Source organism: Pituophis catenifer, unplaced genomic scaffold (assembly GCF_029215685.1).
Source record: "Pituophis catenifer annectens isolate HBS135680 unplaced genomic scaffold, rPitCat1.0.hap2 SCAF_7, whole genome shotgun sequence".
Taxonomy (NCBI): domain Eukaryota; kingdom Metazoa; phylum Chordata; class Lepidosauria; order Squamata; family Colubridae; genus Pituophis; species Pituophis catenifer.
In genome coordinates this window covers 49,029,257-49,050,768 of record NW_027256887.1, presented here as the reverse complement: position 1 = coordinate 49,050,768, position 21,512 = coordinate 49,029,257, and the positions used below count along the sequence as shown (strand labels likewise).

The 21,512-nt window shown below is 39.1% G+C and overlaps 1 protein-coding gene across 2 annotated transcripts in view; it reads left to right on the top strand.

Moving 5' to 3' along the window:
• PPP1R12A (protein phosphatase 1 regulatory subunit 12A) overlaps nt 1-21,512 on the top strand; it is a 149,373-nt gene that overhangs the window by 32,549 nt on the left and 95,312 nt on the right. For both annotated transcript variants that reach the window (XM_070947961.1, XM_070947963.1), the window contains exon 2: nt 20,610-20,740. In XM_070947961.1, the coding sequence (XP_070804062.1) occupies nt 20,610-20,740 (131 nt within the window). The remainder of the gene's footprint in view (nt 1-20,609; nt 20,741-21,512) is intronic.

Below are 21,512 nucleotides of genomic sequence, written 5' to 3'. Positions count from 1 at the left end.
TGTCTGGCATTTGAGAGGATCCTCCTAAGGAAGGACAATCTCTCGGGTTGGGTGATATGCACGATTCAAGCTTCTAGACACGCCTCTATGAACCGGATCTATAACGCCACCTGGAGGTCGTTCTGTTTTTGGTGTTCTAGAGTGCACATCGACCCAATTTCGGCTTCTGTGTCTGAGGTGCTCAAATTTCTTCAAGACGGTTTGGACAAGGGTCTCGCCCTGAACACGCTTCGCAGGCAGGTTGCGGCCTTGAACACTGTCCGGTCCGATGACGACGATCGTCCCCTCTCCCAAGACTCGAAGATTCGAGGCTTCCTGAAAGCGGCAGCCAACCTGTGTCCTCCTGTTGTCCATCGCTACCTGACAAGGGACCTTTCCCCGGTCCTTCAAGCACTCATGTTTCCCCCCCCTTTGAACCGTTGGGGGCCATCAGCCTTCGCCTCTTGACACTCAAAGTCACCTTTCTGGTGGCGATCACCTCTGCACAACGCATTTCTGAGATTGCTGCCCTGTCTGTCAGAGACGATCTCTATATCTTCCATTCGAACAGAGTTATCCTGCAGATGGATCCCTCCTTTCTGCCCAAGGTCAACACCTTCTATCATCACACCCAGGAACTGGTGTTACCTGATTTCTGCCCGGGCCTGAGGCATCATCTGGAAGCCCAATGACATATCGTGGACGTTAGGAGGGCCCTCCGCAGGTACATTAAACGGACCGCGCCTTTTCGAAAATCTGAGGTGCTCTTTGTCTCCTTCCTCCCTGCATCAATGGGCAGGAAAGTTTCTTCCTCTACAATCGGCCACTGGCTAAAGGCGTGTATTTGCAAGGTTTATGCCCTTAAGAACAAACCTCTACCAGGATGAATTTGACCCCACTCGATGAGGAGTGCTTCTACCACAGCGGCATGGGGCACCCAAGCTTCTGTGACTGACATTTGCAGGGCGGCCATCTGGACTTCGTTGACACCGTTCATCCACCATTACAAGGTCGACTCCTTTGCCTCGGCTGAGGCATCCTTCGGACGATGTGTGCTGTAAGCGGTCCGCTCTGCTTCGGCCACCCGGGAGGCCACCCCGCCAGCTTCTCTCCCTTTTTAGAACTTGCTTGGGTATATCCCACGCTTTGGATTCTCCAAACAGAGCACTGGAGAACGGATGTTGTCTTACCTGAACATCCCTTCTATGCGCGCTGCTGGAGAATCCAACCCTACCAGGTCAGGCTTTTTCTCCTTTCCGGATGGCCTTTTTCTGCATGTTCTCCAGGATCTGCGCCTTCATGAACAAAACTGAGGCTCAGCCGAGCGTGGGAGGCGTGGCCGAAGAAATTTAAAGAAACACTCACTCAGTCTCTGGCTAATAGACATTGAATAACCCACGCTTTGGATTCTCCAGCAGTGTGCATAGAAGGGACATTCAGGTAAGATAACGTCCGTTTTCATGTTATTCCTGCTTGTCCAATAAAGTCTAGAAGAGTTGGTCTGCTTTAGGTCTTATCCATGAAGTCCATCTCTGTAGCTGTGCCTTCTATTTGGAACCGTGTTGCCTTGAGGTTCATATGGTTGTGTCTTTTTGGAGCTTTCATCGAGATGTAAAAATTTGGCTTTACGGCTGTTTTTGATTGTTAAAATGTATTTTGAGCTGATTTCCCTCTCCAGTGAATTTGGTATTACTTTTGTAGTAGTAGTTTTAACCCTAGCATGCAGGCTGCTAAAGTGATCTTATCATTCAAGGTGGCAAACAAAAAAAAAATTCTGTCTGAGAGTATAGACTTTATTTATACCTGAAAATGTATCTTATTCTTATCTTTTTAGTATTCATATTATTCAATGTTCTTTCCATTTTTGTGTTATTTAATGCTACGTAAAGTAGTGTAAAATCAGGCGCTAATATTTGGTTAAAATTTTACTGGTGATGAAAAACAAAATACTGCTCTGTCATCTAACATCAACAATGTAGCTCAATATTTATGATGGTAAAGTAAAAATTGAGATGCCATTGCCTTTTATTTGTCTAGTCAATAATTTCAATTGGAATTCATAATAGACTTTTAATCCTTATACATTATTGAAGTTTTTTAAACAGGTGAAATCCATATTTTAAAGGATCAGTCACTGAAAAGAACTCTAAAATACCTCATTTAGTAGTTGCTTCAATATATGTCAGAATAACAAGGTGAGGACCTGATCATCAGTCTTGCTGCAAGTAATTATTTGTTTTTGAACATCAGTCCAGTCATAAAGAAATAAATCATTTATTTTATTGAATATTGGAATAAATGAAGCAATTTATATAAAACAAATACTGAGTCAATTGTCAAAGAAACTTAATGTGTTTGGATTCTTAATTCTGATATATGCAATATTAAATACATTTTCTGAAAATGTCTTCAGCATACATTCTCAGATGTGGGCAAATTAATTCAGAAACTCAGCTACTCTTTAAGACAACCACCTATAAATTAAGCACGCCATAAACAACCAATTAAATGTTCATCATGCTGACTTATCTAGCCAAACAGTCTTTACCATCTGTGATGCTGTCTTTCCTGGAAGGGTGTTCCAAGGTTGAGAAACAAGTTGTCCTTGACTTACTACTGTAAGTGAGCCCGCCATTTTGGTAGTAAGTTGTGACATTTGTAAAATGTGTGACTATGTGACCCTAACCCTAATCATGCCCAATTTTACAATGATTTTATAGAAATCATTAAGTGAAGGCAATGATCATTAAGTAAACTCATTGTTCGCTATGGGAGTTTTTTTGCTGGAAACTGCATCCATCTGCTTACAACATGCTGCAAATGGTCATAAATGCAATATGGTTGGTCCCTGGACATGAGAACTTCAAATCTGGCTCATAAGTCTCCTTTTCGAGATCTGTTGTAACATTCAATGGTCACAAGTTGAGGATTACCTACAGTGATGAAACTAAGATTTAAAAGGAAGTTTCTCATGTAATTAACTTTGTAGGGATTCTTAGATAATGTCCAGTGCTTTAAACACTGCTTACAAATGGATTTGCTTCTCTGGTTGTCCAGCCATCCCTGGTAAACCAGATAGGAAATACGACTAGATGAGCTAATTTCTAAGGCTATATTAACAGAATCTTGCAAGCCAGACTTCCTACCACTACAACAGCCTGGTCAACTTGGGAGGATCTATCCTAAGTTTCCCTGACCTTCAAGTCATTGGGAGCTCTTCTCTTATTTTTAAAAAAATATTACATGGCATGCTGAAGATGTCAAGACTTATTATAAATTCTTAAGACTATATTTGGATAGTAATGAGGCTACTACGATACAGTACATTCACTCCAGCCATTTTATCAATTAAGAGATAGATTCTCAAGCACATGGTGGAGGATGATTGGAATTACAATCCAACACTTCTAGAGGGCACGCAAACTAAGGAATGCTGATTTACAAGTGCTTCAAACTACAGTATATATTTATAGTATGCTTCTAGTGTGAATTGGCTGATACAACCTGACTAGTCCAGGCTTTCTCAGTGATGCCACACATATTGTTGCAATTATAGTTCTCAGAATAAGATAGTTTTATTCTGAAGGGATGTAACTAATTTAAATGTAAAGGTAATTTAATATTCATTTGATTGTCTTTATCTTGTTTATATTAAAGACATGAAATGATAATGACTCCAAGTCATCTTCAACCGGATGGTTTATGGACATATCCATTTAGGCTTTTTGGCAGTGATGTGGAAGTGGTTTGCCATTGTCACCTTTTGGGATTTTTTTTTTTTTAAACGACAGTTTCACTAACAGATACTTAGTACTTTACCAATTTAGAGATAAGATATATTTAACTTGGAATTGTTTTATAGAAGTCTGTCTAAATTCTAATAAGTATTTGATATTCAAAATTTATGAATAAGCACTTTTTAAATAAGATCATCAACTAAACTTTTGGCTAGTTAATTGGTATGTTCATTTCTAGCCAAACTTACATATGGGTTTGTTTTATACACTGGAAGAACAGTTCCCAGCTGTTTCTTATTTTTTAAAATGAGTAAGGTGTAGAGATTATTTGGAAGGAAGGAAGGAAAGAAAGATTATTAAAATGCACATTGTACCATTGGAAGCACTGTAGACATGTAAAAATGAAGTTTGATAGGCAAAATGAATTCTAAACATATAAAATCAAAAATGAATTCTTACTTGATTGTGTGAGCACTCAGCTTTCACATCTTTTTCATCTTTTCCAGTACTAGAAATTTATATCAGAAATTTATAATTTCTGACCTGTGACATTCATATACTTTTCTAATCCAGTGTTGCATTTTTTGCAGTTGGGGTGGGGATCGTAATTAAACTCCTTTAAGAAAGGTTTTTTTTTTTGCAAACCTCAAGCATAATAATTATGATTTTACATAGTAATTCATGAAATAATATGAGACCCTGTAATAGGAGTAGAGCAGCTAAAGAGATGGAGCCATTTCCTGAGAAACTATTATTTTCCCTCGTGCTGATTGGATAATACAATTCATAGGTTGTTCCTCTACTTCCTTGCTTGAAGTTGAGTCAATCATTTCTTTAGTCCCACCTCCTTCTACTGCTCCTCCCCAGTTTTTTGACTCAGCTTTCATGCAAGAAGCAGCAAGGAGAAGTGCTTCAGAGGTAAAAAAAAGTTTTAGACCAGGATCCAACTAATAGAAGCAAAATTAATGGTAGCAGAACTGTGAGTAAAAAGACCGGGCTGTCTCTGCAGCCATGGGGGTGGGGGAGCTGTCCGGCAGCGATCCCTTAAAAGCATCAGCTCTGTCTACTACAGCTTTAAACTGAAAAGCTGAGGCCCCAGGACATCATTTGAATAATAAAGGACCTAGAGTCGCTGCTCAGTTTAGGCTGAGTACATTTGTTAACAGCCATAGAAACAAGGACGGTGCAGCAAAGCTCCTGCGTGGGTGAATCTGCTTGTCTCTCAGGAACAAAGGGGACAAACATGGAGGATTACTTTGAGACAGGGTGTTCTGCCCCAGCTATGGACCCCAAAGAACGCAGCACACACAAAGTCTGTTCAAACCTTAGTTTACTAAATAAACCAGTTTTTTACAACAACGGCTGTTAATTAACTGCATTAACAGCCGCCAAGAATTCAAAGAATAATACTGAAAGCTTACTGTGGTTGGCAGAATGCCCAGAAGCAATTTGCAGGAAGCTGATATGATAAGCAAGACAAGACACAAAGGTATGTGAACGGAGTTGTTCCCTGCAAATTGCTTCAGTCGGCGTTCCTCCTTAAATAGGCTAAGGGAGTGGCCAATTAGCCCTAAGCCTTACTCTCGAGGAGACCTCCTCCTGAGGAGCCACTCCTGCATTTTTGGCAGATCTGCGTGCCCGTGCATCAAGAAGAGGCTCCTTCTCTTCGTCCTCTTCACTTAAGGGAGCTTCTGGAGGTTCTGAAGGCCCTGGCTGAATCCCCGCCCCTGGCACCAGATCTTCTCCAGTCTCCTCATTGTCCGACTCAAGTGCCAGCTGCACAGGCTGCTGGCGCAGCACCACACCAGCCTCCTCACTGTCGGAATCAGCCACCAGCTGCACCAGCCACTGATGGGCCACAACACAGGGGTAAGTGGGGAGGAGCAAGGATTCCCTGCTCTAAGCCCAGCCCAAGAAATGAGCTCAGAAGGGCCCAGAGTGGCTGCAAAAGTAGCTACACTAGAGATAAGAGGAAAACTTCTGTTTTCCAGTAAGTACTCCAAAGCTGAGGAAAAAGAGGCTTTAAGGAGGCATAAAGCCATTGAGAAAAGTTTTGCAAGAGCTGAAAAGGAGGTGGAGCGAAATGGGATTTCCCGCTCTTCAGTATTTCAGCCAATAGAGATAGAGCAGCAAGGCATTAGTCCCAGAACGGCAACACCAGAGGGAGCTGGTGAGCAATCAAACCAAACAATCCTTTGTTTGGGAGAGGATGAATCATTGGATTGCAAGGAAAGTTTCAGGATTTTGGAAATCAGTGGCAACCTCATCCAAAGAGGATGAGACTGGCACCAGAGGCAACATACACTCCCACAACTGCAGGAGCTAGATCTCCTGCACTTATGAATAAGATATCAGATCTAATCTAATATCAGAGGCTTTAACGCAGGTCATGTCTGAGCAGGAGGATCAGACCAGCCATATAAATGTGGAGAGAATATCAGAACAGGATCACCCCTTGCCAGCAGGGAGGCAAAAAGGGGGCCTGGCGTTACAAAGATTTAACTCCTGCATCTCATCCACTCCTAGTGAAGCTTAAATTTCAGGAAAGGAGGAACAAAAGGAGACAGAATTCTCTGATGAAGAGGAAACTGGAAGATGCCACAACATTTAATGGTGTGTTTCGAACAAGTCTGTTTAAGCTATTGCTAAGCAAGGTCAAGGCAATAACTGGCATGGGCACTGACCCGATGGCATCTAGGGTAAAACCATCCATGACAGATCCAAAGGATAGGCTTTTTGCAAGCCCAATGGTGGAATGTGAGACTGTTCCTTCTCCTGATCTGTTCAGAGAGGTGGTGCATGGGCAAATGGTCCAACCAGTGATTTTCCCAATGCCAAGTGGGAACGAAAAGATGTATAACGTAGAGCCGGAATTTGCAGTCTCTACAACCTCCAACAATTGGTGGCCCAGTGGCTGCCTCAACATTCTCAACTATCCTAGCCAATGAGGCAGAGGAGAGCTTGAAAAGAGAGGACAAGAAGGCGGAGCAGACCCTTCATAAGGTTCACCAAGCAGCAGCATGGGCAGTCAAAGCTACCACAACTGCCTCATTTTTCAGCAGAGCTGCTTTGATATGGCTTCAGGAGATGCAGGACAAGGCACCACCTGGTGATCTCCGATCACAACAGGACTTTAACAAAGTAATAGTGACACTGGAACTTTTTTTTAATTTTAAAAAACAAACTCTATTAAACATAAAAGCAAAATAATACACCATGTGTATACAAAACATCTATATCAATATAAACAACACTACATAAAAAGAAAAAGTGACTAGTCACATATCCGTTATCTTATTGACGGTGCGTTTTTTTAAAAATTTTTGTTATCATTCAGAATTTTGCATTTACCCTCATTTCTCCTAGTTATCCAATCATACCATATATTCCATACTGTACAATATTTTGAGTCTGCCTTATCTTTCAATTCGAATGTTAATTTATCCATTTCTACACAATTATAGATTTTTTGAATTATTAGTTGATCTGTTGGCAGTTGATCAGTTTTCCAAAATTGAGCTAGCACCAATCTGGCTGCAGTGGCTATATGTAGTATTAAATACTTTATTTCTTTCTTATAATTTTCTTTAATCATCCCTAATAAAAAAATTTCTGGTTTAAGTTCTATTTTTTCTGATGTTATTTCTATTAGCCAAATCCTTATTTTTCCCCAATACTTCCTAATTTTTGGGCAAAGCCACCAAACATGAAAAAAAGTGCCCTGTGCCTGCTTGCATTTCCAGCAAGTTGGACTTAAGTTCAAATACATTTTTGCTAACCTCGAAGGGGCCAGATATCATCTATACCATATTTTATACTGGTTCTCTTTATAGACCACTGATTTTGTCATAATATAATTATTTTTCCACACTCTTTCCCAGTCCTCCAGTTCTATGTTATGTCTGATGTTTCTTGCCCATGCTATCATTTGTCCCTTTACTAATTCTTCTGCCAAATCAAATTCCAATAAATATTTATAAATTTTTGAAATCAATTTTTCCTCCGTGGCTTCTAAAAGTTTATCCAATCAATTTGGTTTTAATTCAATTCCTCCTTCCTCTTGGTCTTTTTTGTATCTTGTTTTTTTTTCTGTAAATAGGGCCACCAGTCTATCTGAATTCCTTGCTCTCTGAGTTCTTCTTGTGTTTTAAATATTCCCTGGGGATCTAATATTTCATTATATCTTACCATTTTTTGAATTGCCATGGTATTGGGGTGTGTCATTGCCTCCATTGTGGATAATCATCCAGGAACTTTCATATAGTGTTTACTTTTGATTTCTTGCCATGTATGAATTAATGAATCTCTTAAAATATGATTACAAAAATACCTATGTGTTTTGTTCCTGGTGTTCCATAAGAAGGCGTGCCACCCCATCATCAAATTGTGTCCCTCCAAGGTTAGCAATCTTTGATTTTTCAAATTCACCCATTCCCTAATCCATGTCAAACTTGTTGCTTTATAATATGTTTCCATGCTGGTAATCCAAATCCACCTCTGGTCCTATCATCCTGCAGTATACTTAATTTAATTCTTGCCTTTTTTCCTTCCCATACGAACACTGGAACTTATAGCAGATGCCACTCTCAATGGCGCTAAGTACGCTTCCAAAGCCATCGCAGAGTAGGTAGCTGTAAGATGCTTGGTTTGGCTCCGCCATTGGCAGGCAGATATAAAACATAAGTGGAAGCTGGCTTCTGCCCCAGTCAAGGGGGACAAGCTATTTGGCAAGTCCATAGAATCAACGTCAACTTCGACAAGAGCCAACTGACTTCAACCAAGTGACTGCTACATTTGGGAGCAGTCATAGATACCACCTCAGGCAAGATGTATTTGTCACAGGATCGCCAAACCAGCATAAAAGCACTGGCGGATCAGATCCTAACAGCCGAACAGTGTCTTTGGATCTGCTCCTGCAGCTCCTAGGCAAAATAGTGTCTTTCATAGCAATCGTGCCCTGGGCTTGCTTGCATGCAAGGTCATTGCGATGGTTCCTCCTACCACATCAGAGATCAGGCAGGAGCAACACCAGGATTAGGGTGTGGGTCCCACCAAGGGTGAAGCAATCACTTTGGTGGTGGAGGTCACAGGCCATAACCAGGGAGTGTGGCTTCAAGGAGCCGAATTGCCTGACCATCACAACAGACACCGGCCTATTCAGTTGGGGGGCACATTGCCAGTGCCAGATAGCACAGGGTCAGTAGTCCCCAGTGGACCTCAAGAACAACATCAACTGGCTGGAACTCAGGGCGACTCACCTGGCACTAAAACGATTCCAGAGGGTTGCAATCGGTCGGCACATCCTCATCTTGATAGACAACGTGGCCACAAAGGCCCACATAAACTATCGGGGTGACACATTCCAAGGCTGTCATGCAAGAAGCAGAACATCTGGGCCTCTGGATGGAAAAGCATATCCTTTCGCTCAGAGCAGAACACATCTCGGGGTCAGCAAACATGCAGGCAGACTGGCTCAGCAGAACAAGACTCGACCGCTCAGAGTGGCGCCTACATCCCGACCTTTCAAGGAGTTGGCGGAAAGTTTTGGGAGTCCAGTCCTGGATCTTTTTGCATCCAAAACGAACATGCAGCTACCAAGGTTCTACACAAGATTCCCAACATCAGGAGCAGAAAGAGCCAATGCTCTCCACAGCCCATGGCCAAGGGGACTGTTATATGCATTTCCACCACTACCATTGATTCTGAAAGTGATCAGGAAGGTAATGGAGGAGAGGGCAGAGGTCCTGCTCATAGTGCCACACTGGCCCAGACGGCCGTGGTTCGCAGATCTGGTCAACCTGTTGATGGCCATGGAGGATCCCCATGGACAGAGTATCTCTCATCCAGGGGGATCTACTACACCCACAACAGCAGTGGCTTCAACTGACCATCTGGCACTTGAACGGGCTAGATTGGGTCAGTTCAAGTGCCCCACCAAGGTTATTCAGACAATACAGGCCTCTAGAAGGCCTTCAACCAACAGGGTCTACGATGCCACATGGAGAGAATTCTGTGATTGGTGTGATAAGATACATATCGAACCAACCACAGCATCAGTGATACAAATTCTAGTATTCCTACAGGAAGGCCTGGACAAAGGCCTGTCTCCCAATACCTTACGTAGACAGGTAGCGGCGATAGCATCAGTCTTGGGCAGCGGGAGGTTGGGGTCCATCACCCAGCACCCACTTGTGCGCAGCTTCCTCAGAGGAGCAACTAATCTAAAACCCCCAATGGTTCATAGATATCCAACATGGGACCTGACAAAGGTCCTGATAAGATTAATGGTAGAACCATTCGAACCATTAAGCTCCACCAGCTTAAACGTCCTCACCTGGAAAGTAGTCTTCCTTGTGGCAATTATTTCCGCCAGACAAATATCTGAACTGGCAGCCCTGTCCATAAAAGAGGATCTATGTATTTTTCATCCAAATAGGGTAGCGTTACGACTAGATCCCACTTTCCTACCGAAGGTGAACTCCACTTTCCACAGGGCACAGGAGATAGTACTACCGGATTTCTGTCCTAAGCCGGGACATAAGTTAGAAAAGAAGTGGCACTTCTTGGACGTTAGAAGGACGATACGCATCTATCTAAAGAAAACGGCTTCTATGAAGAAGACAGAATCAATGTTCGTTTCAATTAGGCCAAGCTCATTGGGCAACAAGATTTCACCATCTACAATAGGTTGGTGGATTCGAGCATGCATCACTAAGACCTATGAACTGCAGTCATTGCCACTGCCCGGATGAGTGACGGCCCACTCAATGAGGAGCGCGGCTACAACGGTGGCGTGGAATACTCAGACTTCCATCAAGGACATCTGTAAAGCGGCAACGTGGTCTTCTCCATCACCATTCATCAGACACTACAAGCTGGGCGCTTTCGCATCAGCAGAGGCAGCCTTTGCCAGAAGAGTACTTCAGTGAGTACATACGGTGGTAGGGACCCAGGACCAGACTTTGCCCCACCCTTAGGACAGCCAGCTTTGGTATGTCCCATGAATTGTATTATCCAATCAGCACGATGGAGAAAGAGCATTGGTCTTTCTTGAACACTGCTTCTTGTCGTGCTGAAGGATAATACAATCCCACCCTGAAGACAGTCAGATCCTTGGTCTGGAAGTGATCAGTAATAGAACCAAAGAACTCCGAAAGTCAATCAATCAGCCTTCGTCAAAACTGGGGAGGTGCAGTAGAAGGAGGCGGGACTAAAGAAATGATTGACCCAGCTTCAAGCAAGGAAGTAGAGGAACCACCCATGAATTGTATTATCCTTTAGCACGATGAGAAGAAGCGTTCAGGTAAGGCTAATACTCTATTTTTTCTGAGTTAAATAATTATGTAATATATATAGTCTGTAAAATAGCATGGATATCAATAAATAGATAAATCAACATAGTAACTGCATTCAAATAATAGCATAATTATATATAAATCAGTGAAATTGTTCAATAATGTAGTCTTACAGATAATGGTAGTGTAATATAGTAAAAAGAAGAAACACCTTTAATTTGCTCTTAACCTATTTTTGCCAGCATGCCATTACATTTAGTGAATTATTTTTAACTAACCACATTACAGTGGTTGTATATACAGTGGCTTCATCGCAAAGGTTGTTGAGACTGTAGTGGCTCAACAGCTCCCACAATTCCTGGAGGAAACGGAATACCTTGACCCGTACCAATCATGCTTCCGACACGGTCACAGCACAGAAACGGCATTGGTCGCTCTGGTGAATGATCTCTGGCGGGCTCGGGATGGGGTTTGTTCCTCCATCCTGGTCCAACTTGACCTCTCAGCGGCTTTTGATACCATCAACCATGGTATTCTACTGCAGCGACTTGTGGGGTTAGGGGTGGGGGGCACTGTCTTACAGTGGTTTTCCTCCTACCTCTCGGGTTGCTTTCAGTTTGTATGGGCAGGAGGGCAGAGATCCACCCCGAGGCCCCTTAATTGTGGGGTGCCTCAGGGGTCGGTTCTCTCCCCCCTGCTCTTTAACATCTATATGAAGCCACTGGGTGAGATCATTCATTGCTTTGGGGTGAGATATTATCAATATGCTGATGATACCCAATTATACATCTCCACCCCAGACCACCCCAGAGATGCCCTTTCCGTGATGTCCTGTTGCCTGGAGGAGGTACGGGCCTGGATGGGCAGAAACAGACTCAAACTCAATCCCTCTAAAACTGAGTGGCTGTGGATGCCGGCATCTCGGGTTTCAGAGGCTCCATCACTTTTGATAGATGGGGAAAAACTTGCACCCGTTGATAGGGCTCGCAACTTGGGTGTCCTCCTGGATGCTCGGCTATCCCTAGAAGACCATCTAACGGCCGTGACTAGGGGGGCCTTCACACAGGTTCACCTGGTGCACCAGTTGCTCCCTTTCCTGGACTGAGATGACCTTCGCACAGTCACTCATGCCTGGTTACTTCCCGCTTGGATTACTGCAATTTCCTCTACATGGGCCTGCCCCTGAGATGCACCCGGAGACTCCAGCTGATCCAGAATGCAGCTGCACGGGTTGTTATGGGAGCCCCTCGTTACTCCCATATAACACCCCTCCTGCGTGAGCTGCACTGGTTACCAGTGGTTCTCCGGGTCCGCTTTAAGGTGCTGGTCCTCACCTATAAGGCCCTTCATGACTTAGGTCCGGGATATTTGCATGACCTTCTCCTGCCTGCCTCTCACCGTCCTGTTTGCTCACATAGGGCCGCTCTCCTCAGGGTTCCCACGGCGAGCCAATGTCACCTTGCTGTGCCCAGGGTAGGGCGTTCTCTGTGGGTGCTGGAATGAATTACCTACTGAGCTCCGGATGGCTCCTGATCTCCGCTCCTTCCGTCGGGACTTGAAGACTTGGCTTTTCAAACAAATAGGCTGAGACTGATTCCGGGCTTTATTATTTATACTAATTAATTATTTGGATTAAATTATGATTTTATTGTACTTGTTTCTTAACTTGTGTTCGCTGCCCTGAGTCCTTTGGGAGAATGGCGGCATATAAATACATGTAATTAATTAATTAATTAATTAATTAATTAATATAACGTAAAATGAAGAAAACAAGATGATTACAAAATTATGGGTCAGGGTTGGTTGCCCTCCGCCCCCCCAGTCTTCAGAATTTTCTTGTATGTTTGTTCCTGAAAATAAGCACATGCTTTTTGCCATCATTTCAGTGGGGAAACCTATGAGAACTGCAGCGTCTAACAAATAAAGCAAATACAAAGAAAAGTAGGCAAGTTTGGCTCTAGTCAAAAGCCTTGGTGGTGCAGCAGACTAAAGTGCTGTTAAATAGCACCAGCTGCCTGCAATTATTGGAAGTTCAAATCTCACCAGGATCAAGGTTGACTCAGCCTTCTATCCTTTCAAGGTAGGTAAAATGAGGACCTGGTTTGTGGGGGCAATAAGCTGACTTTGTATAAAAAAGAACACCACTGGGGGAGGGGGGTGAAAGCCCTACTAAGCAGGTATATACAAAAAGTATGAAGACTATTGTTTAACACATTGTAAACCGCCCTGAGTCTCCAGAGAAGGGCGGAATATAAATCGAACCAATAAATAAATAAATAAATAAATAGTCACGTATTTGACATAGTCTTCAGTCAAATATTTTGCATTATCACTCTGCTAGGTGCAGTTTCAGATTCCCAAACAAAGTGACTCTTAATAATGAAAATATTATTAAATCTGCACTGATTGATGACATTAGCGAAAGACATTTATTATGAATAATACATTTATGTAAGCTGAAACAAACAAACAATCAAAAAGCTTGCTTTTATGAGTTGGAAGTAATTTTTTTGATTCAGCCGTGTCCACTTTTGCATCACTATGCATAGAATATATTTTAGCAAATTCATAATGTAAAAGTACTCCTGAACTCTTGATTAAGGTACACAAAATAAGTGTATATTTTCTAGTTTTAAAATTCTGCTAGGGAACAATTAGCAATTTTTTAAAAAAGCATTGATCTAAATTACGAGTATCAAACTTGATTGCGTCACATATTGTGACATTTTTTTGCCTTTGCGGAGCTGGAATGGGTGTGGCCTGTGCGTCATGCATCTGGCCTGCGGGCCGCCAGTTTGACAGGCCTGATCTAAATAAATTCACTAATGGAGCTGAAAACAATTTTATTGATAACATTCATTATATTCAACATTTAGAGTTATTTAGAATTAATTATAAGATGGTTCTATCATAGTGTTTCATTTATTCCATTCTATATCTGATGATTATATTTTTAATTATGACTTTTCAATGATTGGTTTCATATATTTATTGTTTAATCCAATTGTTATATGCCACCCAGAATCACTTTATGAGATAGGTGGCCATATAAATTTGATTGCTGAATGAATGAATGAATGAAAGAATGAATGAATGAATGAATGAATGATTTCATGCTACTTTTTGACAAGTCAGATTTTAATTTCATTATAAAAAAATCTTTTGGAAGTAGAATAAGTCTATGCATTGCTTCAGATCAGGTGTATGAAAATGAAGCATGTGTCTATGTGTTTGTAGCTCTTTAATCCAATGAGGCTTTTCCTAGGATGGTAGTCCAAAGGGCAACTCTTTGATCCCTGTAAACTGTAAAGTCTAGTGCCTTTAGTACTAGACTTTAGCAGGCTGCATTCTTTCTTTGAATATTTGAATATCTCTGGATTTATATGCCCCTAACAAATAAGGCAAATATGACAAACAAATATGACAAAAACCTGATCCTTTCTTTTAAAATATTTATAGCTGCAGGAATGGAGATATAAGAGGTAAATCATTTTGCCTATGCCTAATACTGGTAATAGGGAAAAAAAAGACAGATCTCTTTCCCCCCCACTGGTGGCTCAGTGGTTAGAATGCAGTATTGCAGGCTGACTCTGCCCACAGCCAGTTCAATCCTGACTGCCTCAAGGTTGATTCAATTCAATCCATCCTTCCAGGGTCAATAAAATGAGGACACAGATTGTTGGGGGCAATATGCTGACATTCTAACTGCTCAGAGGGTCCTGTAAAACATTATGGAATGGTACCTAAAACTATGTGCTATTGCTACGTTCTTGATGTGAGAGGAATACTTATGGTACTGTGTGTAAAAAGTTTTGTTTAAGAAAATAGCTGGACATATGTGCTTAGTGTGCAATTTTATTATTGGAAAAGAGAGATGTTTGTAAAATTTATTCTGAATAAAAGCGAAAACTGAGTTCAAAGGGTCAGTTTGATTTGTGGGTTTTATACCCCTCCTTTAGCCTTTTATTTCTGGTTTCTAGGCTTTTAGCATAATTATAACTTATTTGTGACAATCATGTCTTCATGGCAGTTTTTATAAATTGTTGGCATTTTGTGATACCATTGATATTTTCTCTCAAACTGCCCATGACCCAGAAAATATAAAAAGTTATAAAAATATCTAAAAGCTCTAGAGATAGAATATGAAATAAACTGGATAAACAGTTGTTACAGAATCCATAGTTCTGTATCCATATAGGTGGATTCAGTGTTATATCGCTGAATACTTCTGTGCTACATTATGTACCATTGCATCTGCCAACACTGAAGACTTTTATCTTTTGGGATTGAAAAATAGAATCCTTATATTTCCTGGTTCACACACAGTAATCTTTGTGAACCTAGTGGAGTCTTGTATAGGATTTTTGACTTCTGATCCTATTTTTTAAAGTGTCTTGCACTGTTAAGTGTGTTTTATCATTTGCATTAACATGATGAACATGGGGTCATTTTGACAAAATATCAACTTAAATTCTAAGACAACATTGACAACAGCTTCAGATTTCAAACTATATAGGCCATTTGCAACCACAACTTGCTATTTGATATATAAAACTATCTGCATAAAGCTGTCACGATTACACTATTGGTATGGAATCTAAAACTTGCACACTATCAAATATAGCAAGAAGTGGGATAGCATTCTGTAAAGCTTCTGTGATTATTAACTGTTGAAGAACAATACTCTTTGTCATCATGGCTACAAAAGACTTAACCACAACTAAGATGATTGGGGTGGGGGGGATCCCAATGGATTTTCATTTAATCGAATGGAGTATATTTATGACATAAATACAAATTGAGTGCAGTCTTGGGGGAATATTTGATTGAAACCTTGATCTCAGTGTCTTTTGAGGTTGTTCCATAAAATGTCGAAGTATCTGATACTTGCCAATAGCTTGGTGTAGCCAAACATATTCAAGCAGCTATTTCCAAGTTTTTACCAATTTTTTTCTCATATATTCATGTTTACAGAAGCTAACAGCACGTTAAGAAGCCGCTGAAGAGAAGTGACCTGCATCAGTACTTTGATTGGTGGTGTTGGAGGTGGAGTGCCTCACTTTTTTGAGTCAAGCATTAAATTGAATTGCTCTTTCAATTCAACTGTAGAAGTTCCACAAATAGAAGTGATGTACTGCACAGGCCTAATATGCATGTCATCTGTTAAGTGACATGAGACTTACTTTTGTTATGATTATGTTTAGTAAGAATATAGGATTCTAAAGTTCAAGGCAATTTTTTTTGAAAGAAGTTTCTATTTACTTAGTGCTTTTCAGAATTTTTGAACATTATATAAAGGGCTTATACTTTCTCAATTATTGCAACTTTAAAATTTCCTGTCTCAATTTAAGAAACTTCTGAGAGAGTGTATATAAGGATTCAATAACAGTCAGTGATAGAAAATTTTTCTATTTTTCTGTACCTATTTAACTTGTTAACTGTTAACTAATATGTAGGTTGAAACAAGCAGTAGATGGGATTATGATTTTTTCCCTATCTAAAATCCTTCTTTCTTTCTTTCTTTCTTTCTTTCTTTCTTTCTTTCTTTCTTTCTTTCTTTCTTTCTTTCTTTCTTTCTTTCTTTCTTTCTTTCTTTCTTTCTTTCTTTCTTTCTTTCTTTCTCTCTCCCTCCCTCCCTCCCTCCCTCCTAAGGCATTTGGTATTAGGGGAGATAGATAGCTTTTATCCAAGGTCTGAATTGAATGCTTGTAATAGGGTTTGGAAAATTGTATGACTTACAGCCGCAGGTCCCCTGTTCTTTGCATTAAGCGGATTAGTTCTGTTTTCCTTTCCTGTATGGACCTCTCTTTCATAGTTAGTCTTACTGTAGAAAGCCTTAAATTAAGATAATTCTACATCAGTGAAGGAACACAAAATAAGATAAAACTGGTACTGCTGTTACAGTATTATGTAGAAACAGGGTCTTCCTCTACTTTTAAATCTAATGCTCCCTATCCATCTTTGATCACTTCCAAATGTTCTTTAAATTGGAAATTTTTAAATTATATTACTATTTTCGTACTGCACACTTTGTTTTAGCAAATATATAGTTAATGTATTTGAGCATTTTACATGGGAATCCCAGAGCCTTATATGGTCAACTTAGTTTGCACTGCAGTGAACTGAAGGCACCCATCCAAAATGGGAGAAATTACAGTTGCCTTTAACCATATAATATCTGTTTTCTAATCTTCTGCATTAGAACTGCAGCCAGCAGTTTAGAATTTAAAATGTAGGCATAAAGATACATAGAATTTTATGATTGCACATAAACATTAAATGCATAATACTGTTGTGTATCAAAGTTTCTGCACAGTACCAAGTTTTGGAAAATGACATCACTTTGCATGGAGACTTTTAATCCATTTATCTCAACTCCAACTTTGTGATTTTGGCCTGCCAATAGCAAACTGAATGACCATTTATATTCATGTGCAACTAAGTCATTGCTTAGTGGAAAGTTGACTTTGGTGAGCCTAGTAAAATACTACCCCCCTGCCTTCTAATTCTCCCCCTCTTCAGGATTTTTAATCTCATTTTCAGAGTATTTCAGGATTTAAAATAAACAATGTTGATTAAACAAAGTAGACTCTCAACGTATTACTCGATGTGGGATGTACAGTATTTAGAAATTTAGTAAGATTTGCTTTAAATCAGGATTCTATTTTAAAATACAATATAATGTGAGATGAGATTTGTCTTCCTTTAAAAAGTTAATATTCTGCTTACAGTGGATAATATAAACACACCTTACACACTCTACACACCCTTATTAAAATGCTAGTTGTTTGAGATGTAAAAAGGTCAAACCAAAATAAATCAATTCAGAATTTTTTCCACCTTTTATATAACATATAAGATGTACAAATCAGCTGAAAAACAAACTGAAATCTTTTAAGGGTAAAATAACAATTAAAAACATACAATAATGTGGCTGCATAAGAGTGCACACCCTCTTATAAATAGGGATGTGGTTGTACTCAGAATTAACCAATCACATTCAAAATGATGTTAAATAATAGTCTGTACACACCTGCTATTAATTAAAGTGACTCTGATCAAGCCCATATAAAGTTCAAGTGTTCTAATAGGATTTTTTTGACATTTACTCAGCTGCCTCTTACAGCAAAAACCATAGTGTATTTTCTTCTAAATAGATGTAATCTCTTGATTTTTTTGGAACCACTTTAAAAGTATGTTCCTAGTTTTGTTTCTACCTGTACATACAGGCAGTCCTTAACTTACAACCACAATTGAACCCAAAATTTCTGTTGCTAAGCAAGACAGTTGTTAAGTGAGTTTTCCTCCATTTTATGGCCATTCTTGCCACAGTTGTTAAGTGAATCACTGCAGTTGTTAGTAACATGATTGTTAAATTAAGCCGGCCTTCCCCATTCACTTTGCTTCCCAGAAGGTCACAAAAGGTGATCACATGACACTGAGGCACAGCAACCCTCATAAATATATGCCAGTTGCCATATGTCCAAATTTTGATCACATGATCATGGGGATGTTGCAATGGTTGTAAATGTGAAAAGTGTGCAAAAAGATCATAAGTCACTTTCTGAATGCCTTTGTAGCTTCAAGCGGTCGCTAAGTGAATGGTTTTAAGTTGAGGACTACATGTACAGAATACCTGATGTCTAAGCTTAATTTGAACATCATACAAATCATGTTTGTGATATGATTAGAATTACTTCATAGTTTTTCATTATCCAAACAAACCAGAAAGTTGTGTTTAAAATGAGATTTGCATATTTTGATTTTCAAGACTAGGTATTGTCATACTGAGCTTCTGGGCTATGTTGACAAAGATATTTTTACAGACTTTTAAAACAAACAAATAGAAAACAAAATTAGGGAAATTGGTCTAAAGAATTACATGTCAGTTGTGTGAAATATAAATCTATGTTTATTAAAAATATAGTTTAGTTTGAGTCTTGAATTGATGGTTTAAAGGTAAGGAGCCTTATGAACTTATGACTTAATTTTTAAACTGTAGCTTATTGATTTTAACAAAAGTCGGCAATAAACATGAAATATTTATCAAGCAAATTAAAATAGTTGTCCATCTATCAGAACGAACTCTGGGTGCATAATTGCAAAAAAATTGATGCCTTTTTTTCTCTCTGAGTAAATTAATTGTATAGTTTCTTCACAAGCAGTTTTTGTTATTATTTCAAAAGAATTGCTCATTCCCTAAATCAAGCATTGAGATTGCTAGAGGCAATAGGTTCGTTTGTGTGCCATTGATTTTAGGCTGTTTATGGGGGGTCCTAAAGGCATTACAATTAGAAGATAACAGTTTAGCATAAAGCATTGTTGGATACATCCTTTAACTGAAGGGCTAAAGAACAAATAATTTCATTTAGTGTGTTTTTAAGCTATGTATTATGCAGGCATTGATTTTGATAGCCATAAGTCTGTTATGTTAAAGAATTCCTTTGGAAAGTCTGTGTCTGCCTGTTTATCTGTCTATCAGTGCATTTCACAGTACAGTGAAAATGCCAACAGTAGTAGAAGTTGGAACATGCAGCTATTGTTGGAGAATTGTGTTGACCAGAGTCTGGGCACAGATCTCTAACATTAAAATATTTAAATATCTGTGCTGAAATCTACAAAATCATTAGTTTTGTTTTACAAAAAAATCAAAAATGCCAAATCCATTGGAAGCTGGTAATCTTTTTAGATTTGGAACAATTTAGAAAATAGGGTGAAGTACTTGCCAAACACTCATATTGTTGATCTTCTTTACAAATAAAGGGGAAAAAAGTAAAATAGAATTTCAGAATTTTCTGAATACATTGGTGCATAAGTAGAAGGTTTTCAGAGATGAAATTTTAAGACAAGACACAACAATACCTTAAATTGTATTATCTAATTCAAATTTAAAAGCTAGTTAAGTTTTTTATTCACTTTAAAATTTAAATTTGATTTAAATTCCCTGAGGAAAATTGACTCAGAACACAGATTTATTGTTTTCCTTGGGTGCCACTGATTTGGTATGATGTCCTTTAGTATGTGTTGCTTTCTCTTACTCAGTGATGGTTTGAACCCGAATGTCTTTCTTTTAAAATCTGTGAATCTCCCAGAGTTACTTAGATAGTGAGATGGGGTTTTGTGAATTTAATAAATAAATAAAAATTAGTTATAGAATCTGGTTTTTGTTTCTTGCAAACTTGTCAAAGAGTGAAGAATATTAGGAGAAGACATAATGGATAGATTAATAAAGCTTATTTATGTCTGGATTTAGATAATTTAATCTTACTCTCTCATGTATATTACAAAGTGAAGACTTTTTCCAGGATATTTTAAATTTCTAAAGTTGCTATTGAGTTAACACGGAAATTACCAGTCAGTTATATATAAAATAAGTGGCAGGTTTCAAACAACAGGAACTAGCAATGCCTTTTTTAAAAAATCAGGACAAATTAAGGAAGCATAGATTAATTCATGCATCATGCATCAATATGCTATAGGTGTAAAGGACTGCTTGTTTCACTTCTTTGGTGACAGCCAAAACTAATTTTTCTCTGTTTTTAGAGTGATATTTGGCAAATCTCTTGTATAAACTTTAACCATTTTTCTCTGTTTATAGGCTTGCATAGATGATAACATAGATATGGTGAAATTTCTTGTGGAAAATGGAGCCAGCATTAATCAACCTGACAATGAAGGCTGGATACCTCTACATGCGGCTGCTTCCTGTGGATATCTTGATATAGCAGAGTAAGAATGTTTATCTTTATTTGATACAACTTTCTAAATGTCTAGTGGACTTTTAAAACAGCAAATGCCAGTTAAGAGTTAACACAAAAATAGTCCCAGCAGTCTGTCAGGTAGAAAATTTATACTTTATAGTTTATACTATACTTTCTTTATAGTCTTTATAGCAAGGAAATACAGCATCTCCCCCCCCCCCAGCATAGAGGATAAAATTTATATTTCTATGTTTGCAATGAATAACCAGATATAATAGTTTCCTATATCTGATGAATTTTGTATTATAGAAATGAATTTTATGCTCTTTGTTTCTCTTATACTGTACACTAAGAAGATACTGCTATAAATTCTTATGTAGATGGAATCTGATTATAACTAGATTTAAGGAAGAAGCTATTAATTGCACAGACAAGGAATGTGGTGTCTGAAATAGCTTTGCACAAGGTTTAAGTTTCTATGTTGTATTGCGTTGGCTATCCATATGAAGAAGAATAATGGATTTGAGAAGGACAAAGTTTCTAAGCACCTTGGCCTCTTATATTTCATACAGTTAGCTATAAACCTGTTTGTCCTTAAAAGGAATTGGTCCTAGCAGTTTTCTTTTTCATTCTCTACTTTATGTGTCAGAATAGTGTTTGAGCAAGCATATTTATAAGGATGGCATTTTAGCAGCTGGAAAGTTCAGCATTGGAAAATATTGCATTGGAAAATATTGAAACTTACAGATAAAGATATTCTAAATTATTTCTTTTCCCAATTATCACTTTGAAATAGGCCC